Consider the following 26,702-nt stretch of genomic DNA (forward strand, 5'->3'; position numbering starts at 1 on the left):
TGGCTCCCTTCATCAGTACCGTGATATGAAGGACCATTCACTACAGCAGAAAGACAAGAGCTTAGTTGGTGGGCAGAACAGAATGGTAACCCCAGGCAGTTCCTTCCCTTAGGAGAGGAGAAAATGCAGACCCAATGAATCTTTTTAGAGCCCATTACCTGTGGCTTTCCCAAGAGAATGTGGTGCAATGCTAGCAGAGAAATAATACTGCCTCTGTTTCCTGAAAAGCTTTTTTTTTCCCCCTAGGCAAAGGTCCAGTAGTAGTTCTTAATGGGTTTTCTCATAAAATGAAAATGAAAGTAATTGTTATTCTCTACAGGATATGCTCCAGTCACAGGCATGTGTCATCCAGTGAGAAGTTGTACCCTGAATCATGAGGATGGTTTTTCATCTGCTTTTGTAGTAGCCCATGAAACCGGCCATGTGTAAGTCACCGCTGACAGCTATAAAGCAAAAAGAAAACCAAAAAACAAAACAAGGTCTTTTCTGTCTGCTTCTCTCAGTATTGTTCATACTTTGGGCAGAGTGCACGCCAGCATGCAACTCTCATCCCTTGCCAAGTCTGAGGAGCTGAAAACAGTGAAGAGGTCATGCACTGAAACTAAATGAGTGACTCTGGCTTGCAGAGACACTCCTGGGCTTTTCGTAGCTATAGAATAAAAAAGGCATTTGTGTCAGATTGCTCTCAGTTTCACAGTGTCTGTGACTTCTCCACAAAAGCCACGTTAACTTAAAAAACACCTATTTTCCTGTACTTATTTTCAAAACAGAAATTACGCCAAAGCCATGGCCCCTATGATGATTCTTACCAGTAAGGTCTCGCTTTGTGTTCTAGGCTGGGAATGGAGCATGATGGACAAGGCAACAGGTGCGGTGATGAGACTGCCATGGGAAGTGTCATGGCTCCTTTGGTGCAAGCAGCGTTTCATCGTTACCACTGGTCCCGCTGCAGCGGCCAAGAACTGAAAAGATACATTCAGTATGTCTCCTTCTGCGTGTCATGAGAATGTTATAGTAGAAATACAGACGTGAAACTGGCTCTTAGGACCTTGATCAGAACCAAACTCCCAGGGAATGAAAACTTTTGTTCATGATAAACATTTTCTTGTGACTCAGCTTTTGGCACAATTCGACAATGTAATTGCAATATTTTAAGCCGTGAGCCTAGAATTTAAGTGAATTTTTTTACTGTGATTTCCTTTTAGTAAATTCTTTATGGAATCTTTGACTAATGGTCAAAGTTGATTTGAGGAGGGGATGGTCATGCAATGCCTGCATAGGGTACCACCTATACCCCGTAGCATAGGGGTCAGGATCTGCCCTGCCACACCATGTGCGGGTTCAGCTAGGGACACGAGCAAGGTTGTCATGGTTCTACTGTGTTTCTAAGTATGGTTGGCTTATTTTCCTGGGATGAATAAAGATGAATGGTCTTTTTCTAAATGGAACTGAAACCAAAAACCTTAAAAGGTATGCTTTTGTAACCTTGCTTTATGATCTGATGAAATTCCAGAGTATGTAACCTAAGAATACTTTTTCATTGGAACATGATAAAAAAATGAACATTTAACTACATGCAGTATTTTCCTTCCTACAGTTCCTATGACTGTCTCCTTGATGACCCTTTTGAACATGACTGGCCCAAACTCCCAGAACTTCCTGGAATCAATTATTCTATGGATGAGCAATGTCGTTTTGACTTTGGGGTTGGTTATAAAATGTGCACTGCGGTATGTTACAGTCAATTAAGATTTTGCATATTGAAATCTACTTGCTTAGCTCCTGTTTGGTGACATTTACAGACTCACTGGTGCAAGAATATGAACCAACGATTTTGTGTTTGCTATGTCAGTACATGCTAAAGCTAAGTGCTTTAAATATACTATCTTATTTAATCCTTGTGACAGGCTAGAAGGGAGTTGGTATACTTTTATTTCACAGATGAACAAGCCAAGACTTAACAGAGATTAAGCAACTTGCTTAAGTCACACATCTGGTAAATAAGGGCTTTTTATATGTTGGAGAAAGCTTTATTTGTTAGAGCAAGAAAAAAAAGTATTTCATCAAAAGAAGTTGATCTGCTGTTTGAATTCCTCCATATGCAGATATATACAGATATTTGGTTTGTTTGTAAGGTATACACAGTCAGCTCCTAATGACCTGCGATAATGTCCTGACCTGAGAATTCTAAAGCTTTGGCTCACTAGTGTAGATTGTAACTGTAAATTACAGTTTCTGCATTAGGTAATAGGAATTAGAACAAAAAACCCAGATCCGAAATGAGTACTAATTAAAAAAAAAAAAAAGCTATGACCATGAGTCTGTATGTGGATAATTAGTGGTGTAGGCAATGAAGATGTGGGTAAACTGGTGTTTGATATATATATATATATTTTTTTTAATTTATCTAAAGAATGATAAGATATTTACTGTTAGAGAGCGGATGAGGAAACAGTACACACAAATATGTGTGCTTACGTATACATTTGGATATTATAATGTAGTGTTTTAGGAAAATAAAAGACATTCTTAAGAGTGAGAAAACTAAGATTCTGGTCTGTCTCTGTTACTGTCTTATTTGTATCCATAACTATAGTCTTACCTTATAACCCATATTTCTCAGCCATGGATTGTTATGAAGATCAAATATATGGAAAGTACTTTATAAACTATATGAATGTATTATATATTTTGTTATACCTGGCATACATTATCTTACACAGAAAGTTTGACAAATATTTTCTGCTTTTAGTTGGCTCATTATGGTGGGCATTTTTATTATTTATTTCTGACTGGTTCATACATTCAGGGATAAAGAGAAGCCATTTTGATGGCTTGAGAGCTCCAAAACCACTATAATGTTTTCATATTTAAAATGTTCATAATAATTACTCATTCTTTTTAAAATCCCAATATTGTCTATTTGAAAACCATAAGACAGAAATGGCATAAAGAATAGTAAAAGTCAACAGAAGAATCCCAGACAAATCATTGTTTATCAGTGTTATTTTAGAAAAGTGGAATGAAGGTATTCTTTACTTGGAATTCTTAGGCAGTGTTTGTTTGTTTTCTTAACATGCCACAACTTTGACTATTAACTTGAAGTTAAAATATCCAAGAAACATGACATGAAGAAACTGTGTAGAAGGTATTGTTGGTACAAGTCATTCCATCTCTATGTCGCTGAGAGTTTGGTTTTTTTCCTCTTCTAGTTCCGAACCTTTGACCCATGTAAACAGCTTTGGTGTAGCCATCCTGATAATCCCTACTTTTGTAAGACTAAAAAAGGACCCCCACTCGATGGGACCGAATGTGCTGCTGGAAAAGTGAGTATAATCTATTTATACAATAACGATTTAAGATATGTTGCATAATATTCATCTTTAAATAACGTGTATCGTCATTTTTAAGAAAACCATAGTACATAAAGTTTCATTGTGGTAATGCATGAACACTGTGTACGAGTTTCCTATAGCTGCTATAACAAATTACCACGGACTTAGTGGCTTAAATCAACAGAAAACTATTCTCTCAGTTCTGGAGGCTGCAAGAACAAAATCAGTTTCACTGAGCTGAAATCAATGTGTGGGCAGAACGATACTCTCTCCGGAGGCTCTAGTGAAGAATCTGTCCTTAGCTCTTCCAGCTTCTGGTGATTGACTGAATTCCTTGACTTGTGGCTGCACCACTCCAGTCTCTGCCTTTGTGGCCACATTGCCCCCTTCTCTTCTGTGTATAAATTTCCCTCTGCCCCTCTCTTATAAGGATACATGTGATGGCATTTAGGGTGCACCTGGATAATCCAGGGTAATCTCCCCATCTAAAACTTCTTACTTAATTACATCTGCAAAAACTCTTTTCCAAATAAGGTAACATTTACAGCTTTTAAGGATTAGGACCTGACATCTTTGAGGCCACTATACAGCCCCCTACTGATAGAATAGGAAGCGGCAGCTCAGCCGAGTATTGGGGCCCTAATGGGATTTGATTTACTTGCTGGCATCCCATTCCTTGTGAAAGTTGTCCAGAAATAAAGTCATGTGAACTTGTACAGAAGATTTGGCCTTGCTCTTTGGGGAAAGATGCCCAGAAGTTTCAATCTCAAGTTGCGTAGTGTGGATCAAATGCTCAGAAGCTGGCCCAGTGCCAAGCTACGCTACTCAGGAGGGGAAAGATCATGAAACCCAAAACAAAGGGATGTTAAGAACTCAAGTTGAAGAGCTTTGACTAGTTTGGAAATAAGATATTGTAGATAGGACCAAAACCTGGCAAAGAAAATTTATATAGCTTTTAGGTCTTCTGAAGCCCTTTAAAGCTCTATTTCGAATGTGTATAAACTGTACTTGCTATGAGAATTACAAGCATGATAATAATAATAATAAAATCTGCCATTATTCACGTTTAAACTCTTAGGCACTCTGCTAAACTTGTACAGCGTGTTGCTTTGGGAAAATTCAGTATTACAGACTTCTGACTGAAAAAACAGAAGCAACAATGAGTTGATTCATTTTTGCCTTATGAAAAAGATATTCTGTAAACCAACTTGTGGCTCTGAACATCCAACTTCCCTAAATATATTTGTGTTATGTTTCAATTTCCCAGAGTTGAGTTTTAAGAAACACTTTCATTGTATGTAGGATAAAAAAATGAGTCAAAATGTTGGAAGGGAGAAGAACTAACACCTTTTGAGCATCTGCTGTGTGCTGGGTACTGTAGGCTCTAGGCCTCTACAATATCCATGTTTTAGTACTCCCCACTTAGTTTTTCTGGTCAGAGAGTCTTACACTATTCATGGTCCTTTCCGGGTCCCAGTTTTCCTCATCAGAAAGGTAAAGATCATATATCTCTCAGAATCATTGTGAAGGAAAATTTTAACAATTATGTACAAGTGTTTTGAAAGTTATATATGCTTTAGATATGTTATGTTAATTCTTTTCTAAATTAAGGCATATGGTTTCCTGTCATTATTTTAAAGGGGAGCAGATTGCCCTTAAAAAACTCCAGTAATATAGATAATGAGGGATGAAGGGTAGAATAGCACCTACTGGGCAAGTTGGGTGCTCAGATCATCCTTATTGATTATGATGTTTGATACTCACTGGTAAATGTGTCATTTAAAACCTTGTCTGAGTGAGTGTTATTTTTTTAATTTTAATTTTATACTTAAAAATGCAAGTCTAAATTACCCAGTGTACAGGGCACTGCTTTGAGATAATTTTAAGTGTATTTTTGCCTGAAAAAGGAAAAAAAAAAAAGAAATGAAGTCCTTCACTTGGTGATCCTTGTCAAACAACTTCAGCTTTAGCATATGCACGATTTTCATGATGGCTTTGTGTCATTTCCCTAAGTGGTGCTATAAAGGTCATTGCATGTGGAAGAATGCTAATCAGCAAAAACAAGATGGCAACTGGGGATCATGGACCAAATTTGGCTCCTGTTCCCGGACCTGTGGAACTGGTGTTCGCTTTAGAACACGCCAGTGCAATAATCCAATGTGAGTATAACTCCTGTCATTCTGGTTATTGGGATAGACCAGAAAATGCTTCAGTATCATGTCACTAATGCTCTGTTTCTTGAAGTACATGTAAAACACAGAACATGAAAACTAACGGTTTAAGTTTCTATTTTGGGTAAATCCCCATTTATCAATCTTGTAAAGAGTAGTCCATGGTTAAGATTGGAGATTGTTAAAGAAATTGCTGTTTAGGAGGATTAAGGAGTTGAGCGGGGAAAGCAGATCGCTGTGCTCTTAGGACCTGAGCACCGAGGCTGTGAGACCCGCTGGAGGAAGGACAGGCCTGTTGGCAGGAGTAGCACCAAGTGGAGGCTCCCTCACTTCCAAGTTAGGAGAAGGATGCTTCAGAGCTGGGCGACGGGAAGATGGTGAAAGAAGACCAGCGAACTGTTGGGGGAAAAGTTATCCTTATAGTAGTCAGAACAGCGAGGGTTCACCGTGAGCCACACTCGTTCTAAGTGTTTTAAACATGCTAACTCATTTAATCCTCACAATGTTTCTCTAAGGAAGATTGGATTATTATTTTCTTTTTACGTATTAGGAAACAGAGGCATAGAGCTGTGATCAGTGTTTCTTTGGGTTGCTTCTACATGTTTTATACATGATATAAACTATAATTTTCCTGAGACCATATACCTGTTTTTTGTTTCTTTATATATACTTTTGCTGTGCATTTAAAATACACTGTTTGAAAAATACACTGCTTTAAAATATACTGATTTAAGTTGAGTTGGGGAATTCCCACCACCAAACCTCAGCAGGGAGAGGATAGTGCTTTTGGAAAGGGATTGAAATTAGGAAGTATGAGTTCATTCACTTTGTGCTGGCAGCTCAGAAGCCTTGGCTTTCTGTCCTCTAGCACTGTGTCTGCAAGCTTCAACTGCTGGACCAGAGCCAAAAGTCCTTTTTAAATGTTGTCTTTTCTTTAGGCCCATCAATGGTGGTCAGGATTGTCCTGGTGTTAATTTTGAGTACCAGCTTTGTAATACAGAAGAATGCCAAAAACACTTTGAGGACTTCAGAGCCCAGCAATGCCAGCAGCGTAACTCCCACTTTGAATACCAGAATACCAAACACCACTGGTTGCCATATGAACATCCCGACTGTGAGTAGACGCCCTCGCTTTTCCTGCTGTGTGGATGGTTACTTAGAGCTTAAGCTTTGTCAACACGCAATCCCTTGGACTCTTGATCTCTACTTGGTAACTTAGAAAACTTGGTGCTTATAGGGGTAGGTCCTCCTGGGTTTCCAAGAATAAGGCTAACACACGCCTTTCTCTAGAGAGGTGAGAATTATGGAATAGCTCCTGGGAAGCAGCCCTGCCACCATCGCTACTGGAAAGACAAGTGGAAAGCAATGCCTGGGAGAGATGTTGAGTCTCCTCATGCAACTGAAATCCCTCTACTAGGAAATGCTTCTGGAATATTGTGATCCTTCCTTTCTGAATAACTAGAGAAAAATATAGTTATTTTACAGTCAAGTCAGGAATAAGACGAAGACCATTATTTAATAACAAAAGGCACTTCGTAACCTTTTACTTTTGTACCGTACACTGGTTATCAAGAAATAACACTTGGAAATTCCCTTGTCATGTTTCACTTCTTACCCCTGAATTTTTGGTTAAATCTGTTCAAATGGGAACTTCTTGACATATTTCTTACTTGGGTGAATAAAAAGTAGTTACAGAATTATTGTGTGATATAATACACTGCTGAGTTCAGTTTAAAAGCTGTTTTAAAGGAAAGATGCATATGGGTGGGAATTCAAAATTGCAATGCATTACTTTGATTTATTTTGGGGAAGTGAGTCACATAACTTAGATTTAATTAATGAGATCCTACAAGAAGCAAAAACTATACTAGGCCTTTGAGTCAAACAAAAGAGAAACCCTTTCAGTGCTCTAAGTGTCACTAAAACTAAATTGATTCTGAATGAAATTTATTGAACAGCTGTGGTTAAATCTAGGGTAGCCAGCCATACGACCTGCGTTGCCTGGGACAGTCCCAGTTTATACCTATTGTCCCTGTGTATATTATTAATAGAACCCCTCTTCACTGTCAAAATTATCCCAGTTTAGATGTCAAAGCGTAGGGTCACCCTGGTTAAAACAAATATGCCAAGTATGCATACTTTTCCCCTACTCTTTATTTATTTATACAATTTGTTTTCAGGAAACCACATTGAAACTGTATATTTTACAAACAAAATAAACTATACTGTTCAAATATACCATTTTACATAAATAGTCGACTTAATCCTCCATCTTATGCAGCCAAGAAAAGATGCCACCTTTACTGTCAATCCAAAGAGGCTGGAGATGTTGCTTATATGAAACAGCTGGTGCACGACGGAACGCGCTGCTCTTACAAAGACCCATACAGCATATGTGTGCGTGGAGAGTGTGTGGTGAGTTCAGATTGCTTCCCCCAAAGCTTCGTACAGTAGTGTGCAATTCTACTTTTCCTTTCATTCATCTGCATATTTTCAAAAATATTTTAACTCTTTCTTATCCGAGATCACATTACAATGAGAATCTATGAATAGTTCAGTAGCTAAGCTAAATTTGGAAGAAATTGCAATTAATCAAATCAAACTTTGGTCACTGGCAAAATCAAGATTTAATTAGTTTTCCTAATTTCCAGCCAAATGCATTTTTGGAGGCTTCCTGATACCTCAAGGCTGGGAATACAACTTGGGAACCATGCCTTGGCTTTGAGTATGTTATAGTAGCCATCCACTAACACAGTACCAAGTCTTTTTTAAACATTCAATGCTAAATGTGTTTTGTGCTGGCAGCTTTTTTAAAAATCTTTTTTAAAAATTCAATGTCTTTTTTAAAAATTCAATGCTAAATGTGTTTTTTAAACACAAGTCTTTTTTAAAAATTCAATGCTAAATGTGTTTTATCGTTTGTTTAAAAGATGGTAGAAACTTCTCTTTCTCCCTGTCTCACCTTCCGATTAATTCTAAGTTTAAACACTGAATTCCACATCAGAACAAAAGTACTAGTGAAGATGCAAAAACTGTCTTTTGCCCATTTAATCTTTTTTTTAACGCAGTTTACTTTTTGTTCATGTTCACAGGTTAAAGTGATAAGAAATTATCCTTACTAACCGAACACATTGCTCCTGTTTGATTCGTTTTCACTTCAGCACAACTAAAGTGTTATATAAAAGAATCTCAAATTCGTAGATGCCTCATAGCTGAACTAAAATTTCCCTGAAGTAGAATCTGTGTTTTGTTCATCTTTCACCTCCCACAGTATCTGGTGCATTAAATGTATATGTTGTCGTTATTTTCTCTGCTCACTCTCGTCCCAAACTTACGAGTGCAGTGTCATTATCATTATCCAACACTGATTTATATTAAGGACCTACCCCAGTTCAGAAAACTTTTCAGTAGTTCCCTGTTAAATTAATGTGAAAATATAAACTCTTCCTGATATTCAAGGCCTTCCACAGCCTGTGATTTGCAGATCTTTCACTATTCTTCACCACCATACAACACTAACTTTCCATTAGTTTAGGTATGGTTCAAATATTATTATCTGAACCCACTTTTGATGACTTCTATGGCTCTGTTTTAATCCATTTTTATTCTTGAATTGCCTTTCCACACCGTCTGTTCCTTCAGGGCACTATGAAAATCTCCACTACATCTGTGATGTTTTGTCTCACATCCCTTACCAACTTGTAAAGTCTGTACTAATAGACAACTCACTATTTTAGTATTCATATTTATAAATATGAAGGCAACAAGGGAAAAAACACCTCTTAATTTTGTCTCCTCAGCGTCAACTGCAACTTCTGTGTTCCATAAATGTTTGATGATTGCCTATGTATGACGGGGGAAACACTTCATTAGACCGAGGGAAATTTATCCTTTACTGCCCAGAGTACAAGTCATTTTATTTTATAGTAGTTCTTTAAAAGACTGAGCGATTAATAATCAGAGCTAGAGAGGAAGTTTGGTTCCTGTCTGTGGGCCCATGATGAAACAAATGGTGTATCATTCTCCAGGATGCTGACCTTTACTTGACACGTTAAAATTAGCTACATTTAATATCTTCTCTCCCCAGAAAGTGGGCTGTGATAAAGAAATCGGTTCTAACAAGGTTGAGGATAAGTGTGGGGTCTGTGGAGGAGATAATTCCCATTGTCGAACCGTAAAGGGGACGTTTACCAGAACACCCAGGAAGCTTGGTAAGATGAGGTCTCTCATGAATTCAGTATCCTTCTCCATGATTTGCATTTGTTTGAGACTTCTTTTAGGAATGCCGCGCTTTCTCTATAAACATAAAAAAATTAGCTGCTGATTTATTTTTATTCAGATTACCTTTTAAGGAATTATTTAAACAACTTTGACAATTCATACTCCATAGTGTCCATGACAAAAAATAAATCTACTAAATGTAGATAAGGAACAAATAAAACCAATATCAATTATAGTAGTTAGTTAAAATCTGTGTTTTGTTTAATTCTGTGTCCTTAATAAAAATGCATTAAACCAATTATTAGAATTAATGCTTATTTTGAATTTTCTGACAACATAAATTGTTGATCAGAAGTTAAAAATATTATAAAACTTGAAATACAACTTTAAAAATATTACATTCATTTTGCTTCTTTTAAAAGTGAACAAGTTTATCCTATTTATAGATCTATAAATCTAGGGTCTATATTTCACATAATAGTTACAATTTTATATTAAACAAGTTTGAGGTACATACAACCAAAAAATAACCTGAGGTATAATTGCTTATGTGTTTGAATTTCTCTGCTTGTTACACAGTCAATGGCCTGGACTTAGGCATGTGGTGAAGGTTCGCCAGATGGAAATAAAAGCAAATAATATGCAAAATTATTAGTATTTTCATAATAATTCATTGGAATTTTCCTAAGACTTAGATATAAACACTGATTACTGAATAATTTCTTTAAATTAGTAACAAATATTATTCAGTTATTCCACAAATTTATTGGACAAATGTCTCTGAGAATTCAGCATTTAAAGATAAATTTAATGTGAGGCTTCCCTTGAAAGGCTTCTCTTACATCCAAGATATAGTCTCTTATAGAATACCAGAAAACAAGATAAAACAAAACAAAAACAAAGGTTTGGTTTACTTTGAGCACATTGTCATAGCGCTAATTCTTCCTTTTAGAAAAATAAGAAAGTATAAAAAACTGTTCTTTATCCAAATAGAGTAATTCTCTTAGTTGTTTTTACTCCCATTATACCCCAGGTACCCAGCTCAAGCCATTTCCACACATATCAGCTTTGCTCTTTGATATATTTAGAGCTAGGCAGAGGTAGGTGACTATATTCTAATATGTTTTTCTTAAGCATTCCCTAACTCTAGTTACTGATATCTATGCTATTCCTGTCTGATAATTTACTATGCTTTGTACTTTGAAAATTGTTAAAAGTCAAATATTGCAATTTCTGGCTGATTGTATTATTTTAATAAAGCAAACAGAATTAGAATTATATATATATATATACAATGGTTTTGGTGGAGTAATGTGATTTTCTCCATCTTAATGTGAAATAATTTGCCGTGCTTTCTTTATTGCAGTTATGTATTGTTCGTTTAGGTGTAAAATAATTAATTTGTTTTATTTCCAGAGTGAATGAATGTAAAGAAAATGGTTTTTACCATTATTATCCAGTCTATATTATGTGTAATAAAAGGCAGTGATACTTTTTTTCAGATACCTCAAAAATTATGCTAAACCTGTGAATCAAGTTCTGAAGAAGAGAAGAAAGCTTTAATCAGTCTTACAGATTCAAACTGTTTGAAGATAATCTAACATCCATTTCTTTGAACTAATGTTATCATCGTAGTTATTCAATAGATTAATTAACCTTTTCCAACAGGGAAAAATTTAAGCAAGAGGTGCCATAAAGAATTCAAGTTGCTGGAAAATGAAATCTGCAAGTATTCAACTTCAAATCAACTATATCATTTCTCATTCATGCGTAGTCTTACTTTCATTGACTATTAACAGTTTACTGGCATTAGCTAACTGTTATAAATGCATTTTGATTTCAACATATAAAATTACAGAACATATTTTATATATTACCTAATAAAATATATATAGCTTATAGTATAGTCAATGAAACAACAAGACTTTGATAAACATGAACCCTCCACTAATTAAAGACATTCTATTTAAGGGAAGATGAGAGGCGCCTTCACTTTACCCAAAGGAGCTCGTAATATTTCTCTTGCTGAAACAAGGGAGGCTAAAAATGTACTGGGTAAGTTGTAGCAAACTGCAGAAAGATGGGCATCCATAAATGGCATCAAGCGGTTTTGCTACACTTGGCATCTTAAGCATGTTACTTCCAGCTATTGGTACTCAGGCAAACATGGTACATTTCATGTACTGAGTATCACCCAGGCTCAGGTGCTGAAAACCCTGACCCCAAAATGACCACTCCATTTAGTTAAGATACTAATAAATATTGTAAAAGAGTTAGGTAAATCTACACCAAGGTAATAATTGTCCATATAGGAAATGACAGGAAAACAGATTTCTTTCTGATTCCATAAGCAATTTTGTATTTATAACTGAATTTCTGTCAATACTCGTAATATATGAATTATAGGTTTCATGATGTAATGAAGGTGTGTAAGTTGCATAATCTTCCTATATTCATTTTTTTCTTACAAGCGAGGTAAAACATCTTGGTTTCTCTATTTGCCCTGATTATTGTTGATTTATGGTTAGGATCTTAATTCTAAATGATCTTAAGATAATTTTTAGGACACGTGATAATACTAAGAAAGTTTGTTATATAAGACAATGACTGCAATATGATTGATATGTGATTTTAAAACCCAAGACAACTTATTCAGCATATTGGTTTTGTGATTTCTCAATTAGAAGATTGAAGTTAGGGTACGTGTAGAGGCAATGCACGACATAACCTGCAGACATATTCCAACCAAATCTACAGCATATATTTTAAAACATTCCCCTTTAAAACTTGTTTAAAGCTTTCAAATTAATTGCTGATCACAATATAAATGAAAGCTACTCATTGATTTTTCTTTTGTAATTTCTTTAGAATAAAGCAGGTGTTTAAATCTGAAGATATTTCATTAATTAGAAGTTCAGCTGTTTATACTTGCCGCTTAGGCTTTTAAAATAGTATACAGACAGATAAAATATCTCAAGAAGTTCACCGACTAATTGCACTAAAAATGGACCTCTATTCAAAAGGATGGTTTAGAAAACTAAAATCACATCGAGGGACACAGGGGAGTATAGTATTTGCCTGAATTATTGTTGACACAATTTGTAGGTCAGCACAAAATAAGTGACTAATGGGTTAGAAACTAGATTAATTTTTTTTCCTCAACTTAATTAAAAAAAAGATTCCTCTGATCTTATGCCAGATGTCACAAAAGCTACCAATGCTTTGAAATTAATTTCTGAAACTGCTTCTTTCGGTTTATGGATGCCCTCTTCTGCACACAGGAGCAGTAAGAATGTAATGCCTGACTAACCATGGTTGTTGCTTTTGTTTTCTTCTTTGCTCCCTCCAATATTTACTACACATGCAAAGGGTACCTTAAGATGTTTGATATACCCCCTGGTGCTAGACATGTGTTAATCCAAGAAGACGAGGCTTCTCCTCATATTCTTGGTAAGTGTTTCTGTCTGCTGGCTCTGCTTTAACATGCACTGAAACATAGAAATGTCAAAGAAATAATATATAGATATAGATACATATGTATATATCTGTATCTATATATATATACACATAAAATTCAAAATTATATGTAAATGCATTATTATGTGGTTTTTGTTGGTCATTTCTCCCAACTATTCTTTCTCTAAAATAAGAAATATTCAAAACTAGAGTTTTAATTTTTGGTGAAACCTGGGTTGGTTCATCATGACATGAGGGAAAAAAATACTTTCACAAGTTTGAAGTTGTTATGCATTTTTGCTCTGTATTAGGAGATGAGAAAAATAAATGTTAATAAAATGCACTAAATTAAGAATAATATCAGAAAAATTTGCCATGTTTATGTTGACAAATTAGTTCTGATATTTTGGTTGGTGCCATACTGCATGCCTCTTCTTTTAGTGCCTTTTAAGTTCTTTGACTGAAAAGCAACCACATCTGGATTTTACTAGTCCAATAAAAATTTTCCTGATATCTGTTATGTGTCCAGTTTCTGACTGGCACATGCAGATTCATTTTCTGCATGTTTTCTGTTTATTATCTGCAAATTATCCTGTTTATAGTTTCCAAAAGAAGATTCTTTTCCTCCTTTATGAGAGGATCATGTAGAAATGTCACTCTAAAGGGGTTTGTATTCAAAGTGAATGTACAAATGTAAACATAGCTTTCACATATTCCTTGAGCTATAAAAGCACTAAGAAGATTTCTGAAACTGACACATCTGTCAAACCTATGAAAATTTATAGTAAATTACTTTTCTAAACTTATGTAACGTAAAAGATGGATTGTTTTATGGTGTTTCATAGAATTTTTTCTTTTTGGTATTTAAAGTATATTCACTACTAGATTCCAAAATAGTCTCTGCTGTCTAGCTGTATTTCTTTCTCCAGTAACTGAAATTCCCTACTTTTCATTCTAGAATTCAGATTATTCTCCTTGGAAAAATTAGACTACTTTAAAAATTTCAAGGGGAATAAATGCATTTAACTAAAATTACTCATGTTTTCTGCACATTTTCAGTAATGGTAACAACTTTTGAAATTTTATTTCCTAACATCATTAAATACCGATGTACCTCCAAACTTTAAAATCCCATTTGTTATTTTTTATCCATTAGAGAAAGCATTTTATTTTATAATGTATAGTAAATCTATAGTATATTACAAATTCTATCACCAGTAAAGAGCTTTTCCTGGTCATATAAGTAGGTAATGTGACCTTAGAATTTTATAGTCATAAGGACTAATTGTTTGTTGGCCTAAAAATTAGTTCAACTATTTTGAGTACCTATAATATTCTGACTTAACTTGAAAGAGATACGCAGTAAAAAAAGACATTATGTTATATTCTGTCCTAGCATAAATCATTTGTATTAATTGTTGTGGAAATAGCCATTATTTTTAAAATATTTCCACCTTCCTGAGGAAATGTATATGATGAATGGGTTAGAAACTGTTAACCTCTTCGGCAGTGTTTTCAAATGGGAATATTTGTTAATTTTTATTTCTTATTTAACCATCTTGCCACTGTTTTTAACTGGTTAGGAATGCTTCTTGAGAATTTTGAATGCCTAATGAATGAAGTAGGAGTCCTATCAGAAGTAACACTCATTTTGATTGCTTTGATGCTCATAAACACGGTCTTTCATTTATGCAAGGGGATAGACTTAACATGGGTCTTCAAAGCTGTAGTATGATAAAATAAAATGTATGCCGGTTACTCATTTTGCATCCTTCAGCAATTAAGAATCAGGCTACAGGCCACTATATTTTAAATGGCAAAGGGGAGGAAGCCAAGTCGAAGACCTTCATAGATCTTGGCGTGGAATGGGATTATAACATTGAAGATGACATTGAAACTCTTCACACCGATGGACCTTTACATGATCCTGTTATTGTCTTGGTATGTGGCATTACAGGCTCGCTATGTAGTTGGTTTAGTTTATATTTTTATAATTAATTTATCTCAAAACATGTTTACCTTGCTTGTTTTTTATAATTCCATTTATCCTCCCCTCTTTATTCTTTGGGCAACTTTGTCATATATTTTATTATATATATGTTATAAACCAAATAATACAGTATTATGATTTTTGATTTTAGTAATCAGTTACGTTTTAAAGACAAGAAGAGAAAAAATAGATTTTTATATTTAGCCACATATTTACCATCTCTGATGCTCGTCATTTTTCTCCGTAAATCTGATTTTCCATCTAGTATCATTTACCTTCAATATAAAGAACTTCCCTTAGCATTTCTCGTGGTGCGGGTATGCATGCTAGCAAATTATTCTCTCAGCTTTCAATTCTCTGAAAACATCTTTATTTCACCCTCATTCTTAAAGGATATCTTCACTAGATATAAAACTGGGGGTGGCTAGTTTTTGTTTTGTTTTTTTTCCTCTCTCAGCACTTTAAAGATGTTTTTCTGTTGTTGTAGGGAGTTCCAGGAATTTAGGGGCTGATCTAGGAAATAGATATGACCATGAGGTGGCAGTAGCACCCACACATATTGTTTGGGTGATGCCTTAGCAGGTTTGCTTATGGGGCCACCATCAGGAGGGAGACAAGGGCAAGGTAACTCGTGAGGGAAGGGGAACTCGAGAAGGGGTTTATGTGTCTAGGTAATGTCACTCAGCAGCACAGCGGGGAGACTCTGGGTCTGAGAACTCCGAAAGGTAACAGCAGCAGCTTGGGGTCCTGATAGCCACAAAGTCTTATTTATAATTAGTGGATTTGGGGTGCAAAGCAAGCAGGCTCCAGATGGCTAGAAATGTACTTTTTTGGGCCACATTTAAAACAACTGGATATGTGAAAATCTGAGTTTGGTGCCAGCTGGCTTTAGAGCTAATGGGTGGGTCTCAACTTGCTGTGAATAAATAAGCGACCTAGGGGTCGCCAATATACAGGAGCTGTCTTTGACTCATTTATGTAGCATTTGTCTTCTTGAAGCTGTTATTTATGATGAGAAGTCAACCTCATTTACGTTGCTGCTGTGCATTTAATGTGTCAGTTTTCTCTGGCTGCATTTTACAATTTTCTCCTTATCTTTTTGTTTTGTTTTGGTTTGTTTGTTTCATAGTTTGTCTGCGACATGCTTAGTTTGTGATGTTCTTTGTATGTATCTGGCTTGGGGTTCACCAAGCATCTTGGCTCTGTAGATTGATGTTTTTCACCAAATTGAGGTAAATTTTCCATTATGTCTTCAAGTTTATGTTTCTTCCCCATCTCTTTCTTTTCTGTTCCTGGGACTCATTTACATGTGTGTTAAACCAGTTGAAATTGTTCCACAAGTGTCTTAGGCTTTGTTCATCCTTTTGTAATCTTTGTCTTTTCTCTGTTCTTCAAATTGGATAATTTCTGTTGAACTGTGTTCAAGTTCACTGACTGTCTTATGAGGTCTCCAATCTGTCATTGAGCCCATCCAGTAAAGTTTACATGTCAGATGGTGTACTTTTGTTTTCTAGAATTTCCATTCGATGCTTTTTTCTTTTTTTATAATTTTCATTTCTCTGCTGAGATGTCCATGTATTTTCACTCATTATGTCCAACTTTTCCTCTAAGTCCTGAGGCTTCATACTGTCTGTTTCTATGGGCTGCTTTTCTTTTTTTTCTTGATTATGGTTCACATTTTCATACTTCTTAAACTTTTTTATTGTACACTGAGCAGTATAGATGACAAGTTGTAGGGCATTTGGTTTATGTTGCCTTCCTTAAAAGCACTAGGTTTTATTCTGTCTGGCAGTTAATTTATTGTCCGTTCCCACCAATCCTTTGAGGCTTGGTTTATCCTTTCTTAGGGCTGGTCTATTTCAATTTTGTTCTTATTTTTATGGCATGGCTTTCTGGTGCCTTAACTGAATACCTGAAGTGTTAGGGAGGCCATAAGAACACCTAGAGCCCTCAGCCCTGCCTGTCCTCAGGTATCTCTGTCCTGCTGTCAGCCCTGTAGCAGCCACTCATTCACAGACGGCATGGTGTCTTGGCCTGGGCATGCACGGACCAGCCCTCAGTCTCAGACCCATGCAGCTTTCTGGACCCCCCTCCACGAAGCCCCCTTTTCTTGAGTGCCCTGCCCTGAAAGTTCCAAAACTCCACCCTCCTGCTCAGTTCAGTGAGACTGCTGTCTTGGCTTGGGCTCCTGCTGCCAGTACCAGGGTCCAGACCTGGCCCTGTCAGGAAGCCGGGACCTGCCTGGCATGTTACTCTTCTCACAGGGATCATTGTCCTTTGCCATGTTATTCATTGCAGAAAAAATTCCCTCAAATATTCTATCCAGTTTTATTGTTTTTAATATCAGGAAGGCAACTCTGTTACCTCCTCATGGACAAAAGCAGAAGCCATCAACTTAATCTGAATATTATTAGATTCTGTATACCAATATTTATTGGATTCCCTATAAAAATATTATACTAATCTAAAATCAAATCTTCCCACTCAGTTCCAAGTCTTTTTTTAAATTTGAAAATCATTTCTCATTGTTAAAGTGTCTGTTCAAATCTTTTGCCCATTGTTAAAGTGGGTTGCTTTTTTCTTTTTAAGTTTTCAGAGTTCTTTATATACACTCAATATATAAGTCTTCTGTGAAATGTGGCTTTCAAATATTTTCTTCTAGTCTGTAGTTTCTTTTCCTTCTCTTAGTAGTGTCTTTCACGAAGAAAATATTTTAACTTTATTGAAGTCCAATTTATCAATTTTTCCTTTTATGGATCAAGACTTTCTTATTATATAAGATTTTTTTTTTTTTGCCTAATCCAAGGTCAAAATATTTTCTTTTTTTGGTAAGTTTTATAGTTTTACATTTTGCATTTTAATCATTTAAATTTATGAACCATTTAAGCTAATTTTTATATACATTTTGTCTAGGTTAGGTTCTTAGTTTTGCATGTGGATGTCCATATTATCTATTGCTGCATAACAGATTACCCCAAACTTGGTAGCTGAACACAAGGAACATTATTATCTCATAGTTCCTCTGGGTCAGGTATCTGGTAGTAGCTTACCTGGCTAGTCCTGGCTCAGGGTATCTCATGAGGATGCGCTCAGCTGTGGCGGCAGTCACCTCAAGCCTCCAATGCGGAGAATCTTTTCAGTTCCCGGCTCAGTCAGGTGGTAGTTGAAAGGCCTTGGAAGATTTCTCCCAAGCTTCTTCACATGGTGGTTGGCAGGCCGCTGTTCCTTACTACATGAGCCCACTGGCTGCTTAAGTGTCCTTATCACATGACAGCTGGCTCCCAACAGTGAGTGATTCAAGTGACTGAGAAAGTGAGAGAGTGCAACCAAGACAGAAGTCAGTCTTAACCGTAATCTTAGAAGTGACATCCTTTCATGTCTGCTGCTATTTACTAGAAGCAAGTGACTGAGTCCAGCCCCCCACTGAAGGGGAGGAGAATTAAGCTCCATTTACTGAGAAGGAAAGTGTCAAAAGACTTGTGGACACAGTTTTTAAGCCACCACAATGTCCAGCACCATTTGTTGAAAAAACTGTCCTTTCTCCATTAAATTGCCTTTTCATCTATGTCAAAAATTAATTGTCCAGATTTAAGTGGGCTTATTTCTGGACCCTCATTCTCTTCCTTAGGTTAGATAATTTTATAGGAAAATATACATTAATCAGACTCTTATTTAGATTATTTTAAGTTTGAATGATTGGAGATCAGAAGCTCTGTTTTACTCGTATGTAATTACAGAGCGTTCTTTTCCAGGAGCACAGGTGTCTGGCCTCAGAGCCCTGCCTTAAGTCTTTGCCAGTGATATTAGTGTGACCCCAAGGAGCCATGTGGGCTGGCGATATAAGAAGGAGATGCGTAGCTAGGACAGGGGTTATGGACAAGCAGTGCTCTGTCATCATGGCCTTTCTTTTCCTCTCTGAAAGACTGGAACCCCAGGTTCGGAGCCCCAGAGCATGGCAGCTAGGCCGTCTGGGGTTGAAAGCTTAGACATCTGGCCACCTATAAGGGCCAATATAGGGATTGATGCTCAATTTTTAATACTGTTTTAAAAACAAAGACTAAGGGGGAAAAAGAGAACCCAGATAACCAAATCCTTCATCCTAGTGGGTTTAGTATCAAATAAAAGCTGTTTCTAAAAGTTTAGTTTAAAATACTAATGAACTACACATGTTTCTCCTTTTATGTAATGGATATAATCCTATAAAGGCTACATGAAAGTCAGTAAAAACTATTTTTTTAAAAAAGAGTGCTTTGCTAATGAACTAAAAATCAAATAAAAAACTGAGAATATGTTTGCAAAGTTTCTTATAGGATTAAGAAAAAGGATTAATAAAAAGGATTAATATTCCTATTGCATAGATTATTTAGGAAAAAAAGGTATGTATAGCAATAAAAATAAGAGGACCTAACATGAACATGCAACACATAGTGGACAAAAGGCAAGTGACCAATAAACTTAGGAAAATTAAACTTTACTATTTATCAAATAAATAGCAATTAAAACAACAATCTTTTGCCCATTCGGTTAACAAAGAGGAAAATGATATAATATGCAGTGCTGAATGGGGGCATTGTCATATACTTTCATTATGAAAGTAATAATTGTTCTAACTATTCTGAAGGGCCATTCACTAGTCTATTATGAGAGCTATAAAAAAGTGTTTGTACCCTTTAGCACACTAAAGAGAATCAGAAATCATCACAAAACGGGATAAATTTTAATAAAAATATTAAATATTCATTTATATGATTAAATAACGCACACTAGGATTAAACACTATGCTGACATTTAAAAGTATGTCTTCGAAGAATATTTACTGTCTTGGGAAATGTGTGTGACACATTAAGTGAAATAAGCAAGACCAGAAAATTATGTATGTGTACACACACACACACACACACACACACACACACACACACACACACACAGATAATATGCAAATATCTTGAGGCAATATCCCAAAATAATAAAACTGACTTTAGTTTTCTCTGGTTTACTGGAATTATGGATGATTTTTATTTTCTTTATATTTTTCCATGATGTCTGTATTTTCTGGATGGAACATTATTATCTTTATTATCATAACAAAACAGTCTTTCAAACAATAATTTTTAAGTACACTCAGGAGATATATAACTTGAGGAAATTTGTGGTGAATTTTATTGTAAGGTTATTATTTTTATAACACAAATTTTTTTCTTACTCTTCGGTGGATTTTTTTTTCCTTTTTAATGTCAAGATATTTTATATATTTGCTTTTTTTTTTCTTAAACAGGGCATACCTGTACTTTAGTGATAGAAAAACATTCTATTTTTAGAAGCTACTTGAAAGTCTTCCAATTTTAATAAGATACACATTCTGAAATATTTGTCATTTTTTCATTCAAATTTAAAACTCTCTCAGGTGATTTACATATCTATTTCATGTGTATGTTAGATTATACCTCAAGAGAATGATACGCGCTCTAGCCTGACATATAAGTACATCATCCATGAGGACTCTGCACCTACAATCAACAACAACAATGTCATCCAGGAAGAATTAGATACTTTTGAGTGGGCATTGAAGAGCTGGTCTCAGTGTTCCAAACCCTGTGGTGGAGGTAACAATTGAACACATTTATTATTATTAAAATGTAATTCATATAAAAGCCAATCTTCTTCCTTCTGCCTTAAGGATTGTCTCTAATTGAGGCCACAATCTGAGAAACACCAACTATAACCAAAACTGAATAATACAAAGCATTTTGACTGAATCTCAGGATCTACAAAGGATAGGAATCCATTCATAACAGTGGTAGACCTTCTTAAAATCCCCTTGCCTTTCCTCCTTGTCTCATATCCATGTAATGGTACCCTTAGTCACTTTACTCTTTCCAGACTCTCCCAAATTCAGTGTCCTCTGGTTCTTGCCTTTCTTCTTTTCCACTTTTACTTTGCATACCTATGCATTTCTTTGCAGTGTTAATAATGAAAGAGCTCTTAGTTGCACTATGTACCAGATACCATTTTACATATTAATGATGAATGCTCACAATGGCTCTATGAGGTCAGTACTATTATTACCTCTATCGTACTGATAGGGAAACTGAAGCACAGGGGAGATCAGTAATTTGCCCGGGGCCATGAGATACAAACCCAGGGAGGTAGTCTGGCTTCTTCATACATGTTCGTACTGCATTCTGCTGCCTCTCTGCTCTCTCTAGAGTAGATCCATTAAGCTGTTCTCAGAGTTTCTCAATCTCTGCCATCATCCATTCCTCTAGTTCAGAACAACAAATGCTCCAGAATGGAACTGGCCTAGACAGAATTCTCTCACAATGATACTGAATAATTGAGAACAAGAAATTATTTTGTTGTTTGTATAGGGAATGCCTGGGTAAATATTTCATAATTTTAAACTCAAGGATGTATTTTTAAAGTTTTTTTTTTTCTCCAGAGGGGGCATAAAATGTTTTTAGATAATTATTTTAAATGACACTTTATTCATCACAAGATGCTTATTTAATTTGGATCCTCCCTTCTATTGTATTGTCAACATCTACTTGGTCACAAGACTTATCAGATACACTTTTTTGATATCTACCAGATCTATTCCTCCCTCACCAGGTTTCCTTCACAACTTTGGAAGGGAAGATTATTGCAAAGGTCTCTTAACTAGCCAACTAAATTTGATTTTCTTCTCTTTGTTTATTTCCAGGGTAATCTTTCTTGAATGGATGAATGAATGAATGAATGAATGAATTCGAGTAGAATTATATTATTTCCCTGATTCAGGTCCTTCAGTCTCCTAATGTGTTACCCTAAAGACACAACATAATTCTTTTTTTTACGGGGGTATAGTTGTTTTACAATGTTGTATTAGTTTCTACTGTACAGCGAAGTGGAGTTCCCTGTGCTATATACAGCAGGTTCTCATTAGTTATCTGTTTTATACATGTTAGTGTATACATGTTAGTCCCAATCTCCCAATTCATCCCACCCCTCCTTTCCCCCCTTGGTGTCCGTATGTTTGTTCTCTACGTCTGTGTCTCTCTTTCTGCCTTGCAAACCGGTTCATCTGTACCATTTTCTAGATTCCACATATATGCGTTAATATATGATATTTGACACAACATAATTTATGTAATATTCTTGCCCAAAGTGAAAACCTGAATGAATCTAATCATTAGTTGACAAATAAACCCAAATTGTGGGACATTTTACAGAACAGCTGGCTTATACATTTCAAAAATATTAAAAGACAAAAAGAGGCTCAGAATCTATTCCTAACTAATTCTGTGAAAACTAAATGCAGTGCATGATCATTGATTGGAAAAACATTGCTATAAAGAACATTCTAGGGACAATTGATAAATTTTGAATATCGTCTTTATACTAGATAATAGTATTATATTTGTGTTAAATATTCTTATTTCAAGATTATATTGTGGTTATGTAAGAGAATGTGCTTGTTATGAGCTGAGGTATTTAGAAGTGAAGAATCAGGATGTCAGCAACTTACTCTCAAATGGTTCAGCAACATTTTATATATAAGTGTATATATAGTATGTGTATTATATATTATAATTAATATATATATAAATATATATCAAATATGGTGACACGGTAACACAAGGTTAATCTAGATGCAAGGCATGTAACATGTTCATTGTGCTTTCCTTACACCTGTTTTGTAGATTTGAAATTTTTCAAAATTAAAAAATATATACACATATATTTTTTTAAACGTCTAAGTCAGTGCTTGTGGAGACCTTCAATAACTCCCTGGATAAAGTCCAAACATTTGTCTGGCATTCAAGGCTTTTAAGAACAGATCCTTTCCCATCTCCCAACCCCTTCACATATGGTACTTCAGCCGTTCAAAGAGACCTACAATTTTCTATATGTCTTTTCTGTAGAAGCCTATGTCACTGGGTACTGTCGCCATAGTTTTCATATCTGACTCTCACAGGAGACTATTTATCAGGGTCTAGTTTATTAACAAGCATGCAGTTGCTATTTAATACTTTGTAATATTTATTAAAGATAAAGGATTTTTGTTTATTTAATTTTTATTTAACTATTTAATTTGCTTCTGAAACTTCAGCACCTAGAACAGTGCCTGACTTATGACTCAATAAATATTTGATGAATGAATGAATGAGTGAATGATCAAATGTATGATGGAATGAATAAGTGATTAAATCCAAAGAAATATATTTCCCTTACCAGGTTTCCAGTACACTAAATATGGATGCCGTAGGAAAAGTGATAATAAAATGGTTCATCGTAGCTTCTGTGAGGCCAACAAAAAGCCAAAACCTATTAGAAGAATGTGCAATATTCAAGAGTGTACACATCCACTGTAAGTGTTTATTTTTATTTTTATTTTTTTTTAATAAATTATTTTATTTTATTTATTTATTGTTGGCTGTGTTCGGTCTTCGTTGCTGCGCATGGGCTTTCTCTAGTTGCGGCGAGCGGGGGCTGCTCTTCATTGTGGTGCGCGGGCTTCTCGTTTTGGTGGCTTCTTGTTGCGGAGCATGGGCTCTAGGCGCGGGGGCTTCAGTAGTTGTGGCGCACGGGCTTAGTCTCTCCGCGGCATGTGGGATCTTCCCGGACCGGGGCTCGAACCCGTGTCCCCCTGCATTGGCAGACGGATTCTTAACCACTGCGCCACCAGGGAAGCCCTGTAAGTGTTTATTTTAACTATCATATACTGAGGACAAAATAAAAAGGATTTAAATGTCTTTAGCTCTTTTTAGTTTTAACTTAATTTTTAGTCAAAGCTAATACATATACCTGGTTACAATGATCAGATCATTTCACAGGAATTATATAAAGCTGTAGTCCTGTGGTTTTTTCCCCCATATCTCTGCTTCTCAAAAATAACTGCTTTTATTTATTCTTCTCTTTTTTTATTGAAGTTTAGTTGACTTACAATATTGTGTTAGTTTCAGGTGTACAGCAAAGTGATTCAGTTATGTATTTTTTTTCAGATTATCTTACGTTATAGGTTATTACAAGATATTGAATATATCAGTAGTTCCCTGTGCTATACAGTAAATCTTTGTTGCTTTTCTATTTTATGTATAGTAGTTTGTATCTGTTAATCCCATACTCTTAATTTATCCCTCCTCCCCTCCCTTTCCCCTTTGATAACCATAAGTTTGAGTTTGTTTTCTATGTCTGTGAGTCTCTTTCTGTTTTATATATAGATTCATTTGTGTGTGTGTGTGTGTGTGTGTATCAATACTGATATTGATATTCAGAGTTCATATTATTCTCACAACATGTGTCTCTCTTGACAGTTGAGAGGGAAGGGAAGATTATGCATCACTTAGCATGCTCTGCTTATGTTTCTTTTCTTATTAAACTTTGTTTCTCCTAGAGTTAGTGAATATCTTGATTTTTATGTCTCATTTTCTACTACTTTTCACTAATTCATCCCCAAACTCTTCTCCTCTAAATGCTACGCATTCAAGTATCCTGTCCTTGTGTCTTCTTAGAGACATGTCCCAGAGAGTTCTCTGTGTTCTAGCTCCTGCCTGAGCTCCTACACAGCTTCTGTCCTGGGGCTTCTTTTTACCATCCTCCAAGGGATTCCTACTGCATGTCTCTTGTATTGGATCTCCTGCTTTCTGCATTCTTTTTCTTATCTTTTAGAGTATTCATTCATTCTGCTAGGTCATATCTTTCAGTCGTTTCATGAAAAAACTATATACAAAGGAAAAATTTTATATAAGAATTAAGCTTCTATACACCTAAGAAAAGTATATAAGAGGTTAAAGTATAAGGGTATATAAGAAGTCTTTCTTCTACTCTTACTCTTGATCATCTGGACACACACGTATGTATGCCGTTCCAACCTATAATATATTTTTCTCAGAATTTATAAACTTGCTCCATTATTTTCTAGACTCCAGTGATGCTCTTGAAAAGTCATTTGCTATTCTAATTCTCAATTATTTCTATGTGACCTCTTTTTTTTTTTCTGTCTTTCAAAGTTTGTAGGATCATTTTGTTCCTAGTGTCTTGAAATTTCATAGTGATAAACTGCCTTCGTGCTCATTTTTTCTCATCTCTTGTGCTGTATACTTGTAGACTTTTTAAAACACAAAACTAATATCTTTTACCTCTGGGAAATTTTCTTGTATTTTTTTCTTTGAAAAGTTTCCCGTATGATTTTCAGTATTCTTTCTGGGAAATTTGTAGTTAGGATTTCTAGACAGATCTAATTCTTTTCTTTTCTTTTCTCTCCTGGTATTTACTGTTCTTCCTGCTGAATTTTTCCATTTTTGCTATTATGTCATTAACATCCAAGAGAGTTTTAACATCCAAGCGCTGTTTTGTTTATCAAATGTTCTGTTTTCCAGACATTTGATTTCTTATTTCAAAGATGTAATATATTCCTTTACCTTTTTTAGGCTCTTAAAGATTATTTGCTTTTTTGTGCATTACTTCTTCTATTTCTTTTTTCCCTTCGTTCAGCATTTGTGTTAGAGACTTTCTATGTCTGGTGAACATTGGCTGTTCACATGTGTATAGAATGCAGCATTAAACTGCTGTATGACACATAGGAATGTTATGGAGACAGAAGATCCTGAGAGTTCTCGTCACAAGGAGAATTCTTTTTTCTTTTCTTTCTTTGCATCTATATGAGATGATGGATGTAACTAAACCCGTTGTGGTAGTCACCTCACAATATATGTAAATCAAACCATCATGCTGAACACTTTATGAGTGTATGCCATTTTATGTATTTTTTAATTGTCATTCTGGGAATTTCAGGAGGGAATAAAGGTAACAAAAAGTATCTATGACTATGAAGTATATACTTCTCATGTTAACACCTGTCTTTAAATGAGAGTCACAGTGGAAGCCTTCAAAATTGAGTAAAATTTCTTAGTTGCCACAATTCATTCTACTGCCAGTTGAAAACCTATGGCAGTCTTAAACTCTGAATAGCAAAGACTGCCAAGGTTTTAACCTGTTTATATTTTGGTGCTCCATACATACGAAAAGAAAAAAAATTGCACAGGGAAAGTAACTTTGGAAAGGATAAATAGTATGCCTCCATTACATACTAACAGATTGATTACCTAGTTGGAATCAATGGTGACAACCCTTTGGGACATATACAATGACGAACTGTCTGTCATATTGTATCCATAGCTAATTTGGAGAGGGCTGGGGCACTGACATTGAATTTGGACATAGAATTTGGGAATGTCCCATAGGAAATCTTTTTGAAAATAAATTCCTTGGAAATACTTCTGTCAGGTACATTCATGGAAGCAGTTTCTGCTCAGGCCCAGATGCATACAACCTTTACCTTTTCATCAGGTCCAATAAGGGCCTATATGAAGAACTGAATTTTCCAAACAAGATGGATATGTCAGGTAGCCTTCACAGCAACAATCATAGAGATGGAACTGTAATCTCATTTAGAACATTCAAACATGAGTAAACTCATGAGGTAATGAAAAAGCAGCAGCAACCAAATCACCTTGTCATAGCAGGCATCAGATGGAGCCTTTTTAAATT

General features: G+C 35.5%; 1 protein-coding gene across 1 annotated transcript in view; it reads left to right on the plus strand.

The window, feature by feature from the left end:
- The window catches only part of ADAMTS3 (ADAM metallopeptidase with thrombospondin type 1 motif 3), a 284,361-nt gene that overhangs the window by 248,020 nt on the left and 9,639 nt on the right, over positions 1 to 26,702 (plus strand). Inside the window, exons 8-19 of the mRNA XM_068542844.1 lie at positions 320 to 425; positions 836 to 979; positions 1,598 to 1,730; positions 3,213 to 3,326; positions 5,349 to 5,494; positions 6,445 to 6,620; positions 7,788 to 7,921; positions 9,594 to 9,717; positions 13,097 to 13,177; positions 14,961 to 15,124; positions 20,611 to 20,776; positions 23,388 to 23,520. Of these exons, the coding sequence (XP_068398945.1) occupies positions 320 to 425; positions 836 to 979; positions 1,598 to 1,730; positions 3,213 to 3,326; positions 5,349 to 5,494; positions 6,445 to 6,620; positions 7,788 to 7,921; positions 9,594 to 9,717; positions 13,097 to 13,177; positions 14,961 to 15,124; positions 20,611 to 20,776; positions 23,388 to 23,520 (1,621 nt within the window). The remainder of the gene's footprint in view (positions 1 to 319; positions 426 to 835; positions 980 to 1,597; positions 1,731 to 3,212; positions 3,327 to 5,348; positions 5,495 to 6,444; positions 6,621 to 7,787; positions 7,922 to 9,593; positions 9,718 to 13,096; positions 13,178 to 14,960; positions 15,125 to 20,610; positions 20,777 to 23,387; positions 23,521 to 26,702) is intronic.

Source organism: Eschrichtius robustus, chromosome 4 (genome assembly GCF_028021215.1).
Source record: "Eschrichtius robustus isolate mEscRob2 chromosome 4, mEscRob2.pri, whole genome shotgun sequence".
Taxonomy (NCBI): Eukaryota; Metazoa; Chordata; class Mammalia; order Artiodactyla; family Eschrichtiidae; genus Eschrichtius; species Eschrichtius robustus.